This window comes from Trachemys scripta, chromosome 4, assembly GCF_013100865.1.
Source record: "Trachemys scripta elegans isolate TJP31775 chromosome 4, CAS_Tse_1.0, whole genome shotgun sequence".
Taxonomy (NCBI): domain Eukaryota; kingdom Metazoa; phylum Chordata; order Testudines; family Emydidae; genus Trachemys; species Trachemys scripta.
Window position 1 is genome coordinate 106,717,894 of NC_048301.1, and position 20,354 is coordinate 106,738,247.

The 20,354-nt window shown below is 48.2% G+C and overlaps 1 protein-coding gene across 4 annotated transcripts in view; it reads right to left on the minus strand.

Moving 5' to 3' along the window:
* LSP1 (lymphocyte specific protein 1) overlaps nt 1–20,354 on the minus strand; it is an 86,619-nt gene that overhangs the window by 59,419 nt on the left and 6,846 nt on the right. Inside the window, exon 1 of one of the 4 annotated variants that reach the window (XM_034770289.1) lies at nt 5,927–6,361. The exons of the other annotated variants lie outside the window; for them this stretch is intronic. Coding sequence (XP_034626180.1) covers nt 5,927–5,985 — 59 coding nt within the window. The 5' untranslated portion in view covers nt 5,986–6,361. Of the gene's footprint in view, nt 1–5,926; nt 6,362–20,354 lie in introns of those variants that run through there. 4 annotated transcript variants of the gene reach the window in all.

A 20,354-nucleotide genomic window follows, 5' to 3' on the forward strand; every position in this document is an offset into this window, starting at 1 on the left:
TCTCTCCCCCACCCCCTGGTATCTAGCCCCTAGATAACCTGGTGATGGGCACATAAAAAATGTGATGATTAATAGATAACCTACCCCAACCCCTCCCTCCACCTCCCACTGCTAGTTCCCATCCTGATTCCAGAATCCCAGTCACAGGTGACCTGCACCCCAGTTGCTATTACCTTCCCCTCACCCCCGCACCCTCCCACAAGCTACTTCCCTCTTCAGCCCAGAAATTCACTCCCAACCCAGCCCACCTCCCAGCCCTTCGAACTCTCTCTACCCAGATCTTGTCTGGAAAGTTCAGTGCTTGGGAGAGTCAAACAAGGCAGCACCAAGAAACTGAGCATAGGGTTTTCCCCATCGCACAAACACTTGTGACCCCAGGGAAAGTTGGGGTGTTTGAGGAAGGGTAGGCAGGATAATAGGGGCGGGAAAAACAACTGAGCAGGGTGATCCTCCATCAAACAAAAAGTTCCCTCCAAGAGCTATGAAAAATGGAGATGACACCACAATCTGAGGAGCCAGTGGAATTGTGAAAATGCCTAAAACCCAGGAGAATTTAGAACAGAACCCATAGGCTGAACTGGTTCACAGAGTTCCACGATGCAGATCACAGCAGCCCTCACCTTTAATCAAGAGATACAAGCCATGGAGCCTGTAGGTACCTGGAGCAAGGATGCTTGGATCAAGATGCAGCATTTCATGTATGGACATGCAATCTCCACAGGCTGCATCTCCATGTTAAGGTACCATCTACACTGGGCCTGAAAGTATGGGGAGTCTAATTGAAAATTCCATACTTTGGCTTTCCTTGCAAGTATTAATGACTCCCCAGACTGATAAGATACCAAAAGAGCAATAATTCTGTATGACTGAAGAAATGCCTTAGATCCTTCTCTCCACTGATAGCCTCCACATCTCTTCTTGATTCCCTGGCACTCCCCTTTTCTTGTGATGATAGTCAGAGTTCAGATTTTGATGCTTTGGAAATTATCCTTATTATTTATTGTTTGTCTTGCATTTGCACCTAGGAATGCCAGTCCTGGACCAGGACTCCACTGTGCTAGGCGCTGTACAAACACAGAACCAGCCGATGATTCCTGCCCCGGAGAGTTGATCATGTCTCAGTTCAAGCCTAAATCTTTTGAATCCCTCCACACAAAGGAGGGGAAAAAATCAAACCAGGTGATATGAGAGCGGAGGCTTTTCTATTATCCCTCCTTCACACACACACACCCCTACTTCAGTTGTAATAATTAATGAAATGGCTAAGGAAATCTGATTACATGAAACCATCTCAAGGTTGCTTCTCATATTCAGAAGACAGTGGAAGCTGCATCCATCCATGAAAGATGCTATTTAAACCACCATTGAACAGAGGCACATACAATACAACAGGTTTATAAAGAAGTTGATTTGTGGGTTAATTAAACAGTAATATTCTGTTGTAAAACACTTGAGACTCAATAAATACAGAGAAGATAAAATTCTAGCAGGGGTGGCTAGTGAACTGAATTAATCAAAAGGACAAGCAATAGTTGCATATCTTATTGATAGGAATTCATTAGATAGATAGATAGATAGATAGATAGATAGATAGATAGATAGATAGATCTGAAAATACAAAGTCTCACAGCAGTGCTAGGTTTTATCATTATTTTGTGCAGTGTTGTTATAGCCGTGTTGGTCCCAGGGCATTAGAGAGATGAGGTGGGTCAGATAATATCTTTTATTGGAGCGACTTCTATTGGTGAGAGAGACAAACTTTCGAGCTTGCACAGAGCTCTTACAAGTTATTAATAGAAGTTATTACCTCACCCACCTTGTCTCACAGGTATTATCATTGCTAACTTATTACAAACAAGACAAAGCAGCCTGATGTCTGACGGATGCTCTTTTGCAATCCATTGACTGATAGAGACCATACCCAACAATGGGAGATCCTAGGTACACATTGGAGAGAAGAAGAAATAGATAAGCTTGTAAACTGCCTATTCTTTTTGGATGTCATTTCTAGTTAATTACAGTCACTTGTGCTGGGTATTCTCTGCAATCATCGATTGTATCCCTGGGCTCTGTAGGCCTGATGGACGCTTTCCAGTCACCAACTTTTCAGATGCAAATGACGTGCTCCTGTCAAGTGTCTTCATGCAAAGCAACCCCCAGTACCCTCCCTTTGCCAGTGACCAGAAAAAGAGCAAGAAGGGCTTGTTTTACAATCCACCTCCAGGATGCAACAAAATACTGCTCATGGCCCTCCAGGGAACAAACTGCACTCACTCTCATGCCACCCATTGGGCATTAAGGCCTTGATCCAAAGCCTGTACAAATTGGAACGATCATTGTTCCTGTATTTCTGCACTACGATCTTCACTGATAGTAAATGATGCCTATGGAAACAGCATCAGTTCATTGCCAGGACACTTCTGTGGTTGACGCATGTATCTGTGGTCAGAACTTCCCCTTATACTCTATTTTCAGCTCCCCAAATACTTGGGGTTTTCCACTGGGCCGTTTATCTATTCAAAGTTCATAGGCCTCAAGCGTTACGCTAATTTGCTGAAGCTAATATCTTTCAGGATATAGGCCTGTAGGTTTCTTGCATTACTGCTGGATATAATGCAAAGCAGAATATAACGCAAAGCAGTAAATATAATAAAGGCAAGCTAGCCACTGGGCTACAGTAGCAGTGAATATTAACAATGGCAAACTAGCCCACTGGGCTACACTGGACAACACGTACATCACCACATACTGGGTATATCACCACACAGGAGCACAGCAGTGAATAGCTTATGTGGGGCAATGGGGCCAGTGAGGGGCTTAAATGCAGCCCACAGAGTCTGAGGGAGTCCATGGCTGCCCTTCCCTCTAGGCTACTGTTCCCAGCTCCCACCATGCACTGCAGCATGGCTGGGCTGCTTGAATTCGTATTCAGCACTGTATGCTGGGATCTGTAGTCCCCGGGGGCCGCGTCTCCCTATTAAAGACAAGCATGGATGCAATCTCTTTATTCCCAGCAAATTAGATGGAAACTCGGGGCTGCTGACAAGTTGCCAATGGGTCCCTTCATTGGACACAGTTACAGAGCCCTAGCGTCAGGACTAAAAGTGGGGAAAGCCATCAGCAACCTCTTGCCTCCAACAGGCAAGTGTGGGAGAAAGCTCAGTGATTCAGCGGCATCTGAAGTCACTGGAGCTTAGTCTAGTTTTACAGCAGTGTGACTAAGATCGGAGTCTGTCCCTGTGTTACCCATATAAATGTGACATACCAAGAGGTGCACCTGCACTATGTAGGCTTGCAGTGCAACCAGCTGGGGCTTACAGTGAACCTGGAAACTCCATTCATGTAGCAAAGCTGAAGAAGAGCAATACTCCCTGGCACTGCTGTTGTATCTTGAGTCCAAGAATCAATCTCAAAGCACATTAGGAACGTGAATGAGTTCAGCCCCACACCAGTCCTGTGACGGAATAGGCAGAAAGAAAGTCCTGAATTGTTTAGTTGTGCAATCAGCAATTCTGCTTATAGCAAAACTTAGAACAAAGTTCTGTGCGAAAAAAATGACTCCTCTACAGGAGGGTTTCATTGTATACGAAAAGTGTATGCACCGTCCTCTGCCTATATCTGAGCAACCCTTCTGCCTTCTGTTGACCTCAGTGGGGTTATATCTGTGTAACCCAAGGTGAAATCCATCTCTTTTCCCACCACATGGAACAGGGATGATATATACCAGGGGTAGGCAACTTATGGCACGCGGGCTGAAGGCAACACGTGAGCTGATTTTCAGTGGCACTCACACTGCCCGGGTCCTGGGGGGGCTCTGCATTTTAATTTAATTTTAAATGAAGCTTCCTAAATATTTTAAAAGCCTTATTTAATCTACATACAACAATAGTTTAGTTATATATTATAGACTTTTAGAAAGAGACCTTCTAAAAATGTTAAAGTGTATTACCAGCACGCAAAACCTTAAATTAGAGTGAATAAATGAAGACTCGGCACAGCACTTCTGAAAGGTTGCCGACCCCTGATATATACAAACACCCACGCTAGAATCCAATTTAAAATCCACTTACCAAACGACCCGACTCAACCACAATTTTAATCCCCATCTTCCATAAAATCTCCCTCTAATCTGATAAAACACCAGGGGGCAGGTACTCTTCCGAATGGGCACCTACGATCCCCATCAACATTCAGAGTAATTATGAACAGCTATTAAGAGGAGGTCTGGATTGGAGCATGTGTGAGTGCTTGGGTCATTTATCTATCTATGGAGCATGTGCAGCATGCTCATCACCCTTGTCTCCTCCAAAGAGTTTCAGCCCAGATTTGAGTTCTGGAGAAGACTGAACAGGGGAGTCTTATTTTAGCGTAACTGTTTTGCCCAGCAGCACCCAATCCTGGCCCATTCTCTGAGCCGCATATCCTGTGTTTGAATGCATTTGATGATTCTATTCCACCTGCATTTGTTTACACCTTCCAACCTAGCCCCAAGCACACTGTTACAAAATGAGATTCCATCAAATGGGGTGATTCCCCTGAGCCAGGGCTAAGGAGAGGAACATGTATGGGTCAAAATGGAGGTGACCATCCCCCTGTCTCTCCAAGGGGGCAATTCAGTGCCAGGTGAAGTCAATGGGAATCTTTCTGTGGTCTCCTACAGGTATTGAACTGGCCTCCAAAAAGGGTAGTACAGGAAGTCCCTGGATTGAATGGACATGAAGAACAAATTCCTCTTGCATCCAGGAAGAGAGAAGCCCTTCTGAGGTAAGGTTTAAGACTGCAGTAATGCCTGTGGGAATCCCCAAATTGAACTGGGCTTGGAGACTGGAATCCCCCCTACCCAAAAACACACATTGCAGGCAGCCACTCCCACTCAGCTGGGGACCAGCATCCACTGGGGAAATTGTACACCCCAGGGACAACTAACATGCCCAAACTGTAGTTCAAAGGAGAGCATTAGTCTCCAGTGCTCCCATTTCCCACACCTCTAAGTCAAACTCAGCATTAAAGTAAAGAACAGAGCAGGGAGTTCCCCCTGTTGAATCTGAGCTTTTGACACCTTCCTGCATGGTTCATGACAAGCGTCCATAAATGCCTGTAATGATGGGAGTGTTAGGAACACTGAGGCAAAGGTCTAAGGAGCAAAAGTGGTGTTTCTACTCCACATTAGAAAGCAGCATGGTTGCAACTGAGTGGAGTCCCAGCCTCAGTAACTGAACAGAGCAGAGTGCAGCCATCCTGCCCAGAGAGATCTGGGCTCAACATTTATCGAAAAAAGGAACCAAGGATCTTCTAACTGTCCAACAATCTGCCCTAGCGAGTACACCCAGATGCTCAGGTGGTGTAAAACAGCATCTCTGTCTCCTATGAAATCAGTAGACTGATGCAGATTTACACCAGCTGAGGATCTGGCCCTTGAAGGATTTCTGCCTAAAAACACGCATACATTGCACATATTCGCCTCCAAAAACTTTGCTAGACAGAGCCCCTCTCCTTCAGCTGAGACACACATAAACTCTCCAAGCCAAGAGGAAAAACCAGCAGGTTCAGGTACATATTACAATACGGTCATGTTTAGCTATTTTAACTATGTGCTTCTGGAAAAGCCATCAGTAAGCTCAGCTCCGCCTTGCTGATATTGTTATTTGGGGTTTATTTATTTTCCCTGCTTCCAAGATGTTCTGTCTGCTTAAGAGCCCTGTTAATGAATAGGTTCCACTGATTTACATATACGTGTGCACAAATATACCACAACGGAACAATATTCTTCTCACCATGGAGCAGACACATTTCTCTCTGTGAAAGAAACAGCCCATAGAGTTTGGAATTAGCCAAATCAAATTGCCATGGTGGAAGATCAATGGACTGAGCTCCATGGAACAAAGAATCCTGCCTCTCTGCCTTTGCTAGGCAGGTACAGACTTACCTTATGAGGTTCTGTAAGCCTTGTTTGCTGGAATTCCTCCTCAGGATCGCACTGGTCATTGTGGGAGAGGTTGATCTCAGGGCAGGCTCACAGATCCTGGCTGCTAAACCTCCTTTTCCTACTTTTTTTTTTCTTTTCCTTTTTTTAAAAAAAATAAATAATCCTCTCCCTCTCTTCAGGAAGTTCTGCAGCTGGTTTCCTTTTGTTTCTCTAAGCCCCCCTGTTCAGCCCCCCTCTTGTCTCCTCCACCTCTACCTCCTCCACAGCCTAGTGGAAATGTCAGAGAAAAATCTTTCAGAGAGCAGCTTTGTAGTTCGAGGCAAAGCAGGGTCCCCTCCCTGCTCCCATCTGACCGCTGAGTGAGCTCAATGCAAAGCTTAAACCTCTCCTTTGCTCTAAAGGCTATTCTTCTTCTATTTGGCTATCTGTTTGTCTCTCTCCTCTCTTACACTCCTTCTGGTTTATGCTTCTTTGTTTCTCATCTTTTTCTCTCCTTCTGTTCCCCCTCCCCCACTCCTCATTTTTCTCTCTTTTTCTTCCCTTTCCGATCTCTTTCTTTCTGCATTAACTAATTGCATAAATTAGGAACAAAAGCCACTCAGGGACACAAAACCTGATTAGAGGAAAGACAGCAGAGGACAGATTTACAACTCTTGAGCCACATCTTGAGCTCACGTAAATCATCAGCAAGCCATTAAAATCAATGGCACTACTCCAGTGTGCACCAGCTGAGAATCTGACCCATAGCCTCCATAGTCTAAATCTACTCTTAAAAATTAATTGCAAGTCTCAGCAACTTGCAAAGGGGTTGCAGCACTTTGTGGTTAAAAATGCTGTATCAAAGAATGAAGTGCAATGTAATCCCACTTGCATCAGGCTGATTCAGACTACTGCATCTGAGGAGGCAGTGCAAGACTAGTGGACAGAGCACTGGCCTGGGATTCAGGATCCCATCCCTATCTCTGACTTGCTGGGTGAGCTTGGGTCGATCACTTCCGCTCTCTGTACTTCAGTTTCTCCATCCATGAAATGGGGGTGATGAGACTGGCCTCCTTCATAAAGTGCTTTGCAATCTACTGAAAAGTGCTAAATAAGAGTTAGGTGTCATTATTATGATGTCAGCTGAGTGGTCTTGGATAGCGCTCTGGACTATGCCTCGGAATATGATGTTCATTCTGCTTATGGGTCTGCCCCATTCCGCTGAGTGATGTTGGACAAGTTACTGTGCCTCTGTTTCCCCTCCCATCCTGAGTCTGTCTTGTCCATTTAGATTGTAAACTCAGTGGGGTAGGGAGTTTGTGTACAGTCCTTTAGTTGGGGGTATTGATGTGCCACTGTTTTACAAAGAAGAAGAGAGGACTCTGTGGGAGCATAGGGTTAGCAGCCAATAACTACGGAGATCTAATCCCATCTTTGCTATTCACTTGTTGGGTGATAGTGGGCAGGTCAAGTAACCTCTCTGCCTCAGTTTCCCCATCTGTGGAAAGGGAATCTCAACCCTGACCTCTCTAAAAGGTGTATTGTGAGAATTATAAAGTGTCCTTATTATCAGGACCAACATGTTTTGAGATTTTTACTTGCCACTCTCCCTGTATCTCATAAAATGTGCATATGTTTTCTTTGGATGAGTAATGCTGGACTATTTACGGTAGCTCGGTTGTTTGAAATGTAGATGGCTGATAACTGCCCACATAATAAATGAAGAAATATCAGTAAAGAGAAACCGCATTGAAATAAGTACAGACGGGTATTAAATGTAAAAAAAAAACCCACACACACACACTTTAAAAATGGGTTTCTTTGTTAATTATGTATTTACCAAACAGCCCATAAATGATGAGAAATAATAAAAGCAGCTAAGCACAGTGGTTGTTCTTGCACTGGGATCATGGATGGACTATGTGCTGGAGTATATTTATTTTACATCTCTATATTCTGTGAGGCTAGGTGGAACTAGGAGAGCAATCAGCAAAGGTCTCTAATATTCAAAAAGATAAAGGCCCAGCCCCTGCAAGCATGTATATGTGTTTGGCTTTAAGCAGACTCACTCCCACTGACTTCATTGGGACTGCTCACATGCTTAAAGTTAAGCACACGTCCAGGCATTTGCAGGATCAGAGCCTATGGTCACTATGAAGTCACTGGCCAAATGCCCAATGGCTTTCTGCAAGATGGAGAAGTGATTAGAGGGCCTGATCCTTCAAACTTTCATTGATTTCAATGAGGCAGGATCCAACTCTTAACATGGGGCCGACCACCCAGATGGTACCATTCTAGGGTTTTTATAAGGGGCTGGTGGTGAATGCGGGCAGAGACAAAGGGGCGATGAAGCTAACAGCGATGGCATTGCCAGAACAACTGCTGCTGAATGAAATCACAGCTCTTATTATAGCCAGAGATGCCACACAATCCGTAGCAAACTCAGGAGGGGCAGAGAGGAATGTGAAAGACTTGGGTTTGATAACTATGGGGAGGCTGGGAGCACATGCTTGCCAAGGGAGGGGAGGTGGGCTCACCGGGAGGCATATGAGGCCAGATCCTCACTTGGTGTAAACTGGCACAGAGACATTTGCTTCAGTGGAGCTACGCTGGTTTTCACCAGCTAAGGACCGGGTCCAGAGACAATTGTCTTGCCCACATCTCTCCACTCAATAAACACCAGTGCCTGGTGGCAAAGAAGCCAAAGAAACAGGCCACTATTAAATATGCAAGAGTTTTCAAACCAAAACTGTTAGCCTAGAGGAGGAGGTAGAGTCCAGCGGTGCTAAAATCACCATAGTCAAATCACCATTGCACCATAGTCAATTCTGCCTAGAAGCTAGACGTGGGTGCACTTCTATAAACAACCCCCTTCCCTGCAAGGGCTCATGTCCTCAGGCACTGCAGAAGCCAAAGGCAGTGGAGGATGTGGGTGTTTGCTTGCTGTATGGCAGATGGATTTCCTGAGCCAGCAGGGCATCTAGGATCAAGGAGAAGTCCATCGGATTAGCTGTCTTAAGGGAAGTGGGGCGGGGGTGAAAGGTGGCAGGGGAGATAAGATCTTTGGAATGAACTGAGGAGGGTGACTCAAAGTAACTGTAGGGTGGGGGCAGAATACACCATGATATGCAAAGGGTTGGGGGGGAGTTACACTTCCCATTGCATTATACAGGGTAAGGGAATTCCCAGGTACCACTCCCTGACTGCAAATTCTCCAGGCTGGTGTGATGTGTTTGTGATGCTCCTCCTATAGTGAAGATTAATCAACATCCCTTCCCTTTCATCTCTGTCAGAGAATGCAGGGAGATCACGTGGGGGGAACACAGATGTCCAGCACTGGGAGGGTCACACAGGACCCCAGGGACGAGGGCCACAGGAGTGCTGTTTAAATGCCTGCATCTCCGAGACCCGTCTCTCCAGTGTGCAAAAGGAAAATGCTAGTGATTGCTCTTGGGGACGATCCATTCCCCTTGACTTAATTCAACTGGGGACACTGCAACTTTATTTTAAAAATTAAAAAAAAAAAATCACTAAAGTTATGAGCAAGGGGGATCCCTACCTTACCCCCTCATAGCTCGAGATGGTTTGACCCGCCAAAGGCAACTGGGGCTGAGGGCTTCTCCTGCACAATCTGTGTAGGATCGGAGATCTCCCCCCCGCACACCACTGCCCAAGGTGGAGCATAGCTGCTTCAACGTGATTTATACTTCCACTCAAGGCAGCTAGAGGTTAGCATTAGCCATGGTCCCATCTGCCCAGCTCCTACAGCACTGCCCACATAAACCTCAGGGTGCCATTCTAGAAACAGCAGTGATGCTGCAGTAAGAAAAAGACACCCACCAAAAAAAAAGACAATTAATTTTCCTGCTGGAGTTAACAAAAAATCCATCAAAGAACTCTCTGCAGGGGTGTGGTGCATTTAGCACAAGACAAGACATGGGCAATAACACAAGGCAGTTTGCTAGTGCATAGCATGTGTCCTCTAAGCCAGAGGCTCATAAAGAACTTTCCAGCAACAGACAAAAAGGGAAGGCTTTAAAGGTGAGTGGGACGTGGGGGGAAGTGACTCAGTTCGGTTGCCCTGGGATGCAGGGAGGGAGTCCCAGAGAGATAGGGCTGCACCAGTTCTCATTAATGACACAATCGCTCTGCTATGTAGCACGGGTTGCAAAATCATTTTGGAGGCTAAAGTATGTTTAGGAAAAAACATGACTGTAGCAAAGAAATGCAACCAGAGTGATTTGCTCTAGCACTGTTGCAATCAAAGGTCCCAGTCAGGACCAGTGTTGGGCATGACCATGTAATTTGGCTACTCTAGGATCCCAATCTTTTAGGGGCACCTCCAGCCCAGCTGCCCTGCCCTGCTGTGCACCAACTCAGTTTCTGGAGATCTGTTGCTTTAAGTACACCCCACACACTACTGTCTGAGAGGGCGGATACCTCCTTGGGCAGATTCTGGCTGCGTGAGCCCCACAGCACAGCTTGCAGCAGGGGAGGCTGTCCCTTTAAGTGTGCTCCCTCTGCATCCTTAGCCAGGAGCCACTCCCCCAATACAGCTCCAGCCAGGACAGTAAAATGTCTAGTGCCAGCCCAGGGCCCAGTCCTTGAAGATACTGAGCACCCTCAACTCCCAGAGATGGGAGCAGAGGGTGCCCAGCACCTGACAGGATCAGGCCAGCATTTGTGGAACGTGCCTGTTCCCAGTGATGGGATGCCAAAGCCGCTGAGATCATCGGCCCTCTGCCTCGCCTTTCCACTGATTTCAACAGGCCTTGGATCAGGCCCCAGCACTGTACAGCATGGGAGTGACCAGGGTTTTTAAGCATGAGTGGAATTATTGATAGAGCAGCACGGCCTGCTTCAGAATGACTAGAAAACATGGGGATGAATTGAAAGGGACTTAATTTAGATGGAGGGACAGGAAGCCACCTTTCTGTTCCCCACAGTCTGAGGCAGCTGGCCCTGCCCAAGCCCTGGTTTCACTTAGAGCAGTCTCGAGGCTGCTCTAGCATGTGTTCTACTTCTCATGGCCCCTTGCAAGAGCACAAAATGCCCATTGTTCGGTGCTCTCAGCTACACCCCTTTTCTGTCCCTCCAGGAGGGGGGAGTGGGGCCAGGATAGGGCTGCTCTACTCCAGCAGAGGTTCCCCTTTACACAGACCATATTTCATGTCCTTTAAGGCCCCCCCTTACACCACAAGAGAAGCATAAAGGAGCTTGGGTGCTTTGGAGAATCGGGCCCTAGAACTGTAAAGGTTTCAGAGTAGCCCATTTGCTGTGTTCCCTCAGGTCCCATGGAAGACGCGTCCTGGGCATATTTTTTCCTCCAGATGTCTCCTTTTTAGAAGCTCTTCACCCTTATCTCCCCTCTTCGCTGACTACACTGAGTCCATTTCTCACAGGAACTCTGGATAAAGAAATTGCACCTAACTGCATCTTCAGCGAGACCCTTGGTCAACTTCAAACTGTGCCTGGTGGTTCTTGTGTTAGCTGCCAGCTCGAATAGTCCAGTCGCAGTGATTCTCTTGGTGCCCTTTGCCGATTTCCTATACGTTGGTAATGCCCATTGGCACACCTCCCCACATGCCCTAACCACCAGGTAAGGCACCCCAACATGACAGGTTTCCTTCAGGAGATCTCGCAGTAAGAAGGGGTGAGTGCACACCCCATGTCATTACTCTCTCTGTAATATTCCCGCATGGCCACTCTGCCTCTCAAAAAGGTCATTTACATACCATCCAGCCAGTGAACCATTGCATTGGATGCTTCAGCAAAATTGGTGTTGAGAGCCCTGGTGTTGATGATATGGCAGGGAGGTGCCCTGTTTCCTAGGTGGTACAATCCTTCATACATCTTCACGTTCTACTCTCTCCGTCACTACCCCTCCTTCCCCCCCTCTCCTTTCACCCCCGCTCCCTTCCATGGACCCACATTTCTCAAAAAGTCTGACAGAAGTAGGTCTCTTGGGATTATCTTTACAGCATTTGTCCTTCAGCTTCGAACCTTGGCTAAATGAGAAGGGACATGTTAATTGGAATGCCAGTCTAATGGATATGTAAGTAACCAATGGTGGGTGTGCTCTAGCCTGTGAAACAAATGTTACTTACTGATGTGTGGGATCCCAATTAATACGTCCCATCTCATTTTGCTAAGGCTTGAAGATCGGTAGCCAACCACGTTAAAGGTAATCCCAGTGAAACAGGGACTTTAACCGTCTCAAATATCTTTCAAGTAGGAGCAGCCACTTATAAACTCATTGAATACACAATCAGGATTCTAGGACAGGATGGCTCATTTTGTGGGATTATATCAAGCTATTATGATTTTCAGGGCTTAATCCTATAAGAAAGAAAGGAAGAGCCAGCAGCAGATGGTCCCTTCTCTCCCTTAAGGGACTAACGAGGTGTTGAGTTTTCTGTCACTCATTAGCAACACCCTACTAGCTGGTTTAGGAGCAGCGCTGCCAGGCCCCCAAAAAATGCCCAGGTGCAGACTAATGGCTCTAATGAGAGCTTATATAACTACGGTGGGTGTGAGATGAGGGTGGTTTTCTGGTTAAAGCAGACGATGGCCAATTGGATAAAACAGATGACTGGGAGTCAGGAAATCTGAGTTGTGTTCATGACTCCACTTCATACTTGCTGGTTGGGGCAAATCTGTACCTCAGTTTCCTCCAGTGAAAAATGGAAACAAAATTACTTACCTGTGTGATAAGCATGTTAGGTGGCTTAATTCATAAATGTCTCTAAAGCCTTGCCAGACCCTCGGATGGCAAGGGCTATAAACGTGCAAAACATTCTCATCAAGAGGCAAGGGAGTTACAGAGAGGGAAAAATCCATGGCTGTCCTCAGGATTGCCCCTGGAAGCAGAGCACTCCCGCTGGGCAAAACCCATCTCCCCTTCTGCAGCCTGAGAGGCAAAATGGTTTGTTCAGGATCACAGTGACAGACTCCTAGGAACAGCAAGTGTTTCACAGCATCCCAGCAGAGGATGCCTTGCTTAGGAGAGTCGAAGAGAAGAGCAGAGAGGGAAGGAAAGAGGACAAGGGGGGAGAGAGTGAGAGAAAGATGCTGAAAAGACAAAAAAAGTGGGCAGGGGAGAGAGTTGGTGAGACCACTGTTATTCGTATAACAGGGGCCCCAGCTGGAATCAGGGCACCCTGGTGCTAGGTGCTGTACAAGCATGTAATAAGAGACACGTCTTGTACCCGTGAGCTTACAGTTTAAGATAGACACATTATTCGACATGCAGGGAACTAAGGCAGAAAGGCATTTGCCCAAGGTGACACAGGAAGCCTTTAGCAGAGCTGGGAACTGAACCTAGATTGCCTGAGCTCCTGTCCACTTCCTCAACCACAAGAGCATCTTCCTCTCTAGAGCCCCTTAATCACAGGGTCTGGGGCTTGGAAACAGGCTTCTGGGGGTATCTCTCAAGCCTGCAAGGCAACTGGAAAAGTCTCAGGACTTTTGGTTGTGTAACACCTGGCAGTGGCATGGCCATGGGTGGTACCAGCACGAGAGGGATGATAAACAGGAGAGAAAAGGGAGGGATAGGTGCTGCCTAGGCCAAGCACAAAGAAGGCAGCCCTTAGACCACACCCCAGACAACGTTCATTTAGACTGAGATGTTCAAAGCTGTCCTAAGGGATTGGACACCCCATTTCCAATCAAATAAACAGGAACTGAGCATCCAAATCCCCTGGGCAGTTCTGCAAACCGTCCTCAGCCTTAAACATGAGATGCACTCATTCTTTTTTTGATTACAGAAATATGAAGATGTGTTTGATGCCCATTATTTTTCCAGCTGGCAAAGAAACAAGGCTATTCAGTGGTGGAGGGGATGGTGTACAGGCGATCAGAGAAGAAATCTTCAGCCTTTTCCATTCTCCATCATAGGCAGGACTGGGTGCAATCTGCCACGCCCCTGCTTTGCCAAATAGCATTCGTGCAACATATGTAAGTGTCCACTGAGACGAACACATTCAACTCAATTGTGAGCTCATCCATATTTGAACCAAAATATCCTGCTGATGCTACAGCGGGGGGAGCTAAACTCTGCCATGATACTGAAATCTTTCCCTCCATTTTCTTTTCCCCCTGCTTAAATTGGTCAATATGAAAACCAGGACCAAAGCGCCAGTGCTGGTTATTTTGAATGGGATGGTGAATCATAGACTGGAAGGGACCATTATGATCATCTAGTTCAGTGGTTCTCAACCAGGGGTACATGTACCTCTGGGGGTACGCAGAGGTCTTCCGGGGGGTACATCAGCTCATCTAGATATTTGCCTAGTTTTACAACGGGCTACACAAAAAGCACTAGTGAAGTCAGTACGAACTAAAATTTCATGCAAAATCATATTGCTCTATATACTATACACTGAAATGTAAGTACAATATTTATTTTACAATTATCTTACAATTATATGGTAAAATGAGAAAGTCAGCAATTGTTCAGTAATAGTGTGCTGTGACACTTCTGTATTTTTATGTCTGGTTTTGTAAGCAAGTAGTTTTTAAGTGAGGTGAAACTTGGGGGTATGCAAATCAGTCTCCTGAAAGGGGTACAGTAGTCCAGAAAGAATGAGAGTAGGGATGTAAATATCGTTTTAAAAGTTAGCCGTTTAAATGATTAAAATATTATTTAATCGGTTAACCGATTAAAGGGAGAGGGGCTGGGGTTGCTCCAACCGGCTGGTGCAACTGGGTCTGGGGTCAGCGGGCCGGCCTGGGGCTAGGGATCAGCAGGCCAGCACGGCTGGGGTGCTCCAGGCAGCGTGGTCCAGGGCTGGGGGCAGAGGGCCAGACAACATAGTGGGCTGGATCCTTAGCTGGTTAAGCCAGCACCACACCACTGAAGTCAATAAAGCTAGTTCAGTTTACACCAGCTGTGGAGCTGATCCATTCTAAGTACCCATCTTTAGCGCCGCCGCCTTTGCAGGGCTGCTGCCTCCCTGCACTCCATGGCTGGGGCTCGCTGCCACCGCAAGCGAGACACTCTGGCTCTCCAGTGCCTCCAGAAGGCGGCTTCTCCCTGCCGAGCTGCTGCAGCAGCCCAAGCCCGGCAAAGCCATTGAGTGGAAACAGAGATGTCTCTGCAGTATGTCCAGGGTGCTGCCCACAGTCTAGGGCTACCATACGTCCGGATTTTCCCGGACATGTCCGGCTTTTGGGGGCTCAAATCCCCGTCCGGGGGGAAATCCCCAAAAGCCGGGCATGTCCGGGAAAATCGGGAGGGCTCGGCCGGGGCCTCTTTGGCCGGGGCCGCGGGGCCGGGGGCATGGTGCCGAGCCGGGCCGGGCGCGCGGTGCTGGGCCGGGGTCGCAGTGCCGGGTCGGGGTGGGCACGGGGCCGGGCGGGGAGCCGGGGGGGGGGGAGCCGGGGGCGCGGTGCCGGGCTGGGGTCCGGGAGCCGGGGGTCCGCTGGGCCGCGAGCTGGGCCGGGGAACCCGCGGGGCCGGGGGGTCCGCTGGGCCACAAGGCCAAAAGCCAGGAGGTCCGCGGGGCCGGGGTCCGCGGGGCCAGGAGCCGGGGGGTGCGCCGGGCCGCCGGGGGCCGGCAGTGCTGGGCGGGCCGGGGGTGGTCGGCCGGGGGCCGGGGCCGGCACCCCAGGGCCCGAGCCGACCCAGGCTGGAGCCGCCGGGGGGCCAGCCTGGGCCGCGCCTCCTCTCCCCACACCCCCCCTTACCTGCTACAGGCTTCCCGCGACTCAAATGTTCGCGGGAAGCAGGGGAGGGGGCGGAGACTTTGGGAGGGGGTGGAGTTGGGGCGGGTGCGGGGCTGGGGCCCCTGGGAGTGTCCTCCATTTGGAGGCACAAAATATGGTAACCCTACCACAGTCCCGTTACTGCTGAATCAGTGAGGGTGTTACCCCCAGTCCCAACTCCTCGGCCTAGGAATGGCTAGCTCATTGCAGTAAGTAAAAGACCTTGATTTAACGTTTTGTAGCTCAGGGTCGTCACACACTTTCCCTGCGAAGGAGGGGGCTGCCAGCCTTCCTGCTCCTGCTTTGCACTAGATGAAATCCCCAGTGAGTCTGGAGTGGGCCTGCCCCTTGTGAGAGAGACAACTCAGACTGCTGAAGCCCAGGATTAAGGCACTCAGGCGGCTGCCTCGCACATCTGGTGTGTATTAAGATGGATAGACTGGCAAAGAAAATACACTGAGATTCCAAGCAAGAATGGTTAACCCATTCATTGCTAGGTCACTACGGGCATGCATTCCTGTAGCAGTTTTCAATGGAACTTCTGGCAGTGGGAGGTTTTGACTAAGGTACTGGGCTAGGACTCAGGAGATGTAAGTTCAAGTCTCAGCTATGCTACAGGCTTCCGAAGTGACCTTGATTAAAGTCTCTGTGTCTCAGTTCTCCATCTGGGAAAAAGGGGATCACACTTCCTCTCTCCCTTGCATATTTCGGTTCTATATTATTTGGGATAGACACTGTGTTTATGTATTACATATATATCTATACCTTGCAGAGCACAATGGGGTGCTGATCTCAGCTGGGCCCTCTAGGTGCTACGGTCGTACAAAGTGTGAGAATAATACCAGCTTTGTACAGCCACACCATACAGGGTCCTGTATCTCAAAGTATGCACAGCGGCATCCGGGGTAGATCCCTGTGGCACATAGACCAGGTACAGCTGCCCAGGAGCAAGCGACTGGCTTGTTAGTTGTTCCCAGTGGCACATGTCTGCTGGAATACCATTAAGTACTAAAATAGAGGGGCCTCTGAATTCCAGTTGTACAATACTACTAAATACCTCCCAGAATGTTCCTTAGGATATCCTGATTCCTTAGAGAAAACTCAAGGAAATGTTTCCTGGAGGACTAGCTCCTGCAGCAGATCCAGGGGGACACCAATAGCCATCACACTAGACGTGGGTTCGGGCACAGAAAGTCAGGCCAAGGCTAGTTGAGGCCAAAGCGAGTGTCAGCTAATGAAGTATTCCCAGGGACAGCACAGCCCTCACGCTGTGCAACATGAGAGCAGACTCCATGACTCCCAGATAGAGGGGGCTAGCCCTAACAGAGCAGGAAGCTTTCCAGAACGCTCACGCTGCTGAAATTGTGACTGGTGCCGCTGGAGTCCCTGCTGTGGGGAAGCTCACAGTGTTGGAGTCCGGGCTGATACCTACAGGCAGGGCCAGCCCTAGAAGTCTCACTGTTTTTTTTTGCTGCCCAGGGTGGAAAATGTTTTTGGCACTGCCCTCCCTGACTGGCTGAGAAAAAATATCTCACACACAGCCAGGCACGTAGCAACATGAGGCCCAGGGCAATCGCCCTGCTCACGCTGCTTACAGGGCACTGCTGTGGGGAAGCTCACAAAGAGACCCAAAGCAAAAGAAGGGTTTGCAATGCGTGACTTCAGGCACACACTGAATTTGTTCACTGGATAGATGGGTATTAAGGACAGAGAGATACGACAAGGAACTAAGGGTGGATTAAGGCATCAGCAGCTCTATGGCACCCCTCTCAGGAGCTCTGGGTGCACAAGGTGTGCAAGGGCAAGTCCCACAAGGAGGGAGATGTGGCCAGGACATTCCTATGCCCCAACTACTCCTGGCTTCTGGGCCAGCCCACAAGCGCTGTTGGCTCCTGGGTTCAGGCTGCTCTAATGTGTGCCAAGGGCCAAACCAGCCCCAGCCTGCTGCCCACTCAGTCCCTGCACTAAGCAGATCTCTGGCCCAGGGATGAATAGGCCCATAGCAGTTTCTTCAGAGCATTCAGTTCAGTATAGCCAAAGGCAGGGATTGTCAGGGCTAGGTGCCCAACTACATCTGAATTTCAATGGGATCTGGGCACCAACCTACCTCCTTGAGAGTCTTTTGAAAATACCAAACCAAATCTCCCCACTCCCAGTGGGGTCTCTTCAGAGTGCAGCGCCCAGGCCCTCCCATCCAGAGGGAATGGGAGGAAACAAAGGAACTCAGTGACACTCAGTGAGGAGGTCACTGCTTCGAGCTCTTGGCAACAGCAGGTTCCCCTCCTGGGCTTGTTGGTCTGGTGCATGCAGTTGCTCTGAGGTGTCCTACAGGCGGAAGGCAGGGCAGGAGTAGGAGAAGGAGGAGTGCACAGAGGAGACAGCAGCCAGTCTGGCGAGCATCCACAAGCAGGAGGAAAGGTGGGGGGAGGAAAAGGCAGCCATTTATGGTCCAGCCCCATTGTGAGGTACAAAGAAAGAGAGAGAGAGAGGCATCTGCTGAGTTAGAGCTGTCCAGAGGCAAGCTACAGTCCCAAGCATGGTCAGCCCACACGATTGTAGACAGGGATACCATGACGCATTACTGGGGCCTTAACCTCCTGCCACCAGATAGCAACAGCTCCCACTGGCTTCAGGGGCAGTCACTGGCACCCTGCAGCAGTTGACTTGGGCCTGTAGCTGGCTCTGAGAAGGGCAAGTTCATTTATTTGTATTATGGTAGCAGCTAGAGGCACCGACCAAGATGGTGGGCACTGTTGTGCCAGGTGCTGCCCTGCCCCAAAGTGCTTCCAATTAAGGTCACACAGGAACAGAGCCCAGGTCTCCTTGCTCTCAAGCCAACACTATCCACTGGGCCAGGTTACTTCATAGACTGATATGGGGAAGTTCATGCTGCTGAGACCCTGGCTCTGGGGAAGCACAGGTGTTTAAAGTGTATTTACTCCTCACACAGAGAAGTCCTCTACTTGCCCACAGAATGGGCCAAACGTGGACAGTGGCAATGTAAGTACAGCCTTGTTTGTCAGCCCTGGAAATGGAACAACCAGGGCTGCTGCAGGTCAGTACGGAAGGACATGAGTTTTAACTCCCTAGCTGCTTGCTGAACTGTCTGCCAGGGAAAGATGGGGCACCATAATTAACCACAATTAATTAAACATTAGCCAGCATTTGTGCAGCACTTTGAAGTGGTAAAGCACCATGCACAATAATTGTGCAGAATCATAATTAGGTGCATTGGCAGAGCTACTGGGAGGCGGGGGAAACAACAGGGTATGCTGTGGATCAAGAATAAGGGGCATTGGTGGGGCTGTGAGAGGGCCTGGAATAGCAAAGGTCATTACAGGTCAAACCTGAGAGTCAAAGCTGTTGGGGCCCCACGACTGGAATCCCAAGACATTCTGCAGGTCAGGATGGAGGTGTATTGGCCTTAACTGCTTAGTTGCTAAATGACATATCAGATCCAGCTGAAAAAAGGTAGGGTGGGCCCAGTGTTCCTGGCAGACAGCTGTGATAAATCCTGAGATTCCAGGCAATGGAAAGGAAATTGCATTCTCACAGTTGGGAACATAAAAACAGTCATATTGGGTCAGATCAAAGGTCCCTCTAACCCAGTATCCTCTCTTCTGGAAGTGGCCAATGCCAGTTGCCCCAGAGGGAATGAACAGAACAGGTAATCATCCAGTGATCCATCCCCTGTCACCCATTCCCAGCTTCTGGCAGTCAAAGGCTAGCGACACCATCCCTGCCCATCCTGGATAATAGCCATTGAAGGACCTATCCTCCATGAACTTATCTAGTTTTTTTTTTAACCCTATTATAGTCTTGGCCTTCACAACATCCTCTGGCAAAGAGTTACACAGGTTGACTGTGCGTTGTGTGAAGAAATACTTCCTTTTGTTTGTTTCAAACCTGCTGCCTATTAATTTCCTTTGGTGATCCTAGTTCTTGTGTTATGAAAAGGAGCAAATAACACTTCTTAATTACTTTCTCCACACCAGTCATGATTTTATAGACTTCTATCATATCCCCCCTTAGTCATCTCTTTTCCAAGCTGAAAAGTCCCAATCTTCTTACTCTCTCCTCATATGGCAGCCGTTCCATACCCCTAATAATTTTTTTCACCCTTTTCTGAACCTTTTCCAATTCCAATGTATCTTTTTTGAGATGGGGTGACCACATCTGCACACAGTATTTAAGATGCGGGCGTACCATGGATTTATATAGATGCAATATGATATTTTCTGTCTTATTATCTATTCCTTTCTTAATGATTCCCAACATTCTGTTTGCTTTTTTGACTGCTGCTGCACATTGAGTGGATGTTTTCAGAGAACTCGCCACAATGACTCCAAGATCTCTTTCTTGAGTGGTAACAGCTAATTTAGACCCCACCATTTTATATGTATAGTTGGGATTATGGGCCAGGCACATTCTGGCAGCAGTGTAGGGGGTAAGGACATCTGCAGGAGGACTGATGGCTGATAGGAACAAATACATAAAGCCAGTATGAGGAGATATTTTGCCCTTCTCTCAGACCCTCCCACTGAGGCTCTCAAAGTGCTTTGGGAGCATTAATGAATTAAGCTCAGAACACACTGGTGAAGAAGGTAAGTGTTACTAATGCTATCTTAACCATGAGAAACCTGAGGGATACAAAGATTACATGACTCACCCAAGGTCACATAGCCAGTAAGTAGCAGAGCTGAGAACAAAGCCACAAATCTTGTCTTCTATTTGGGCTCAGCTA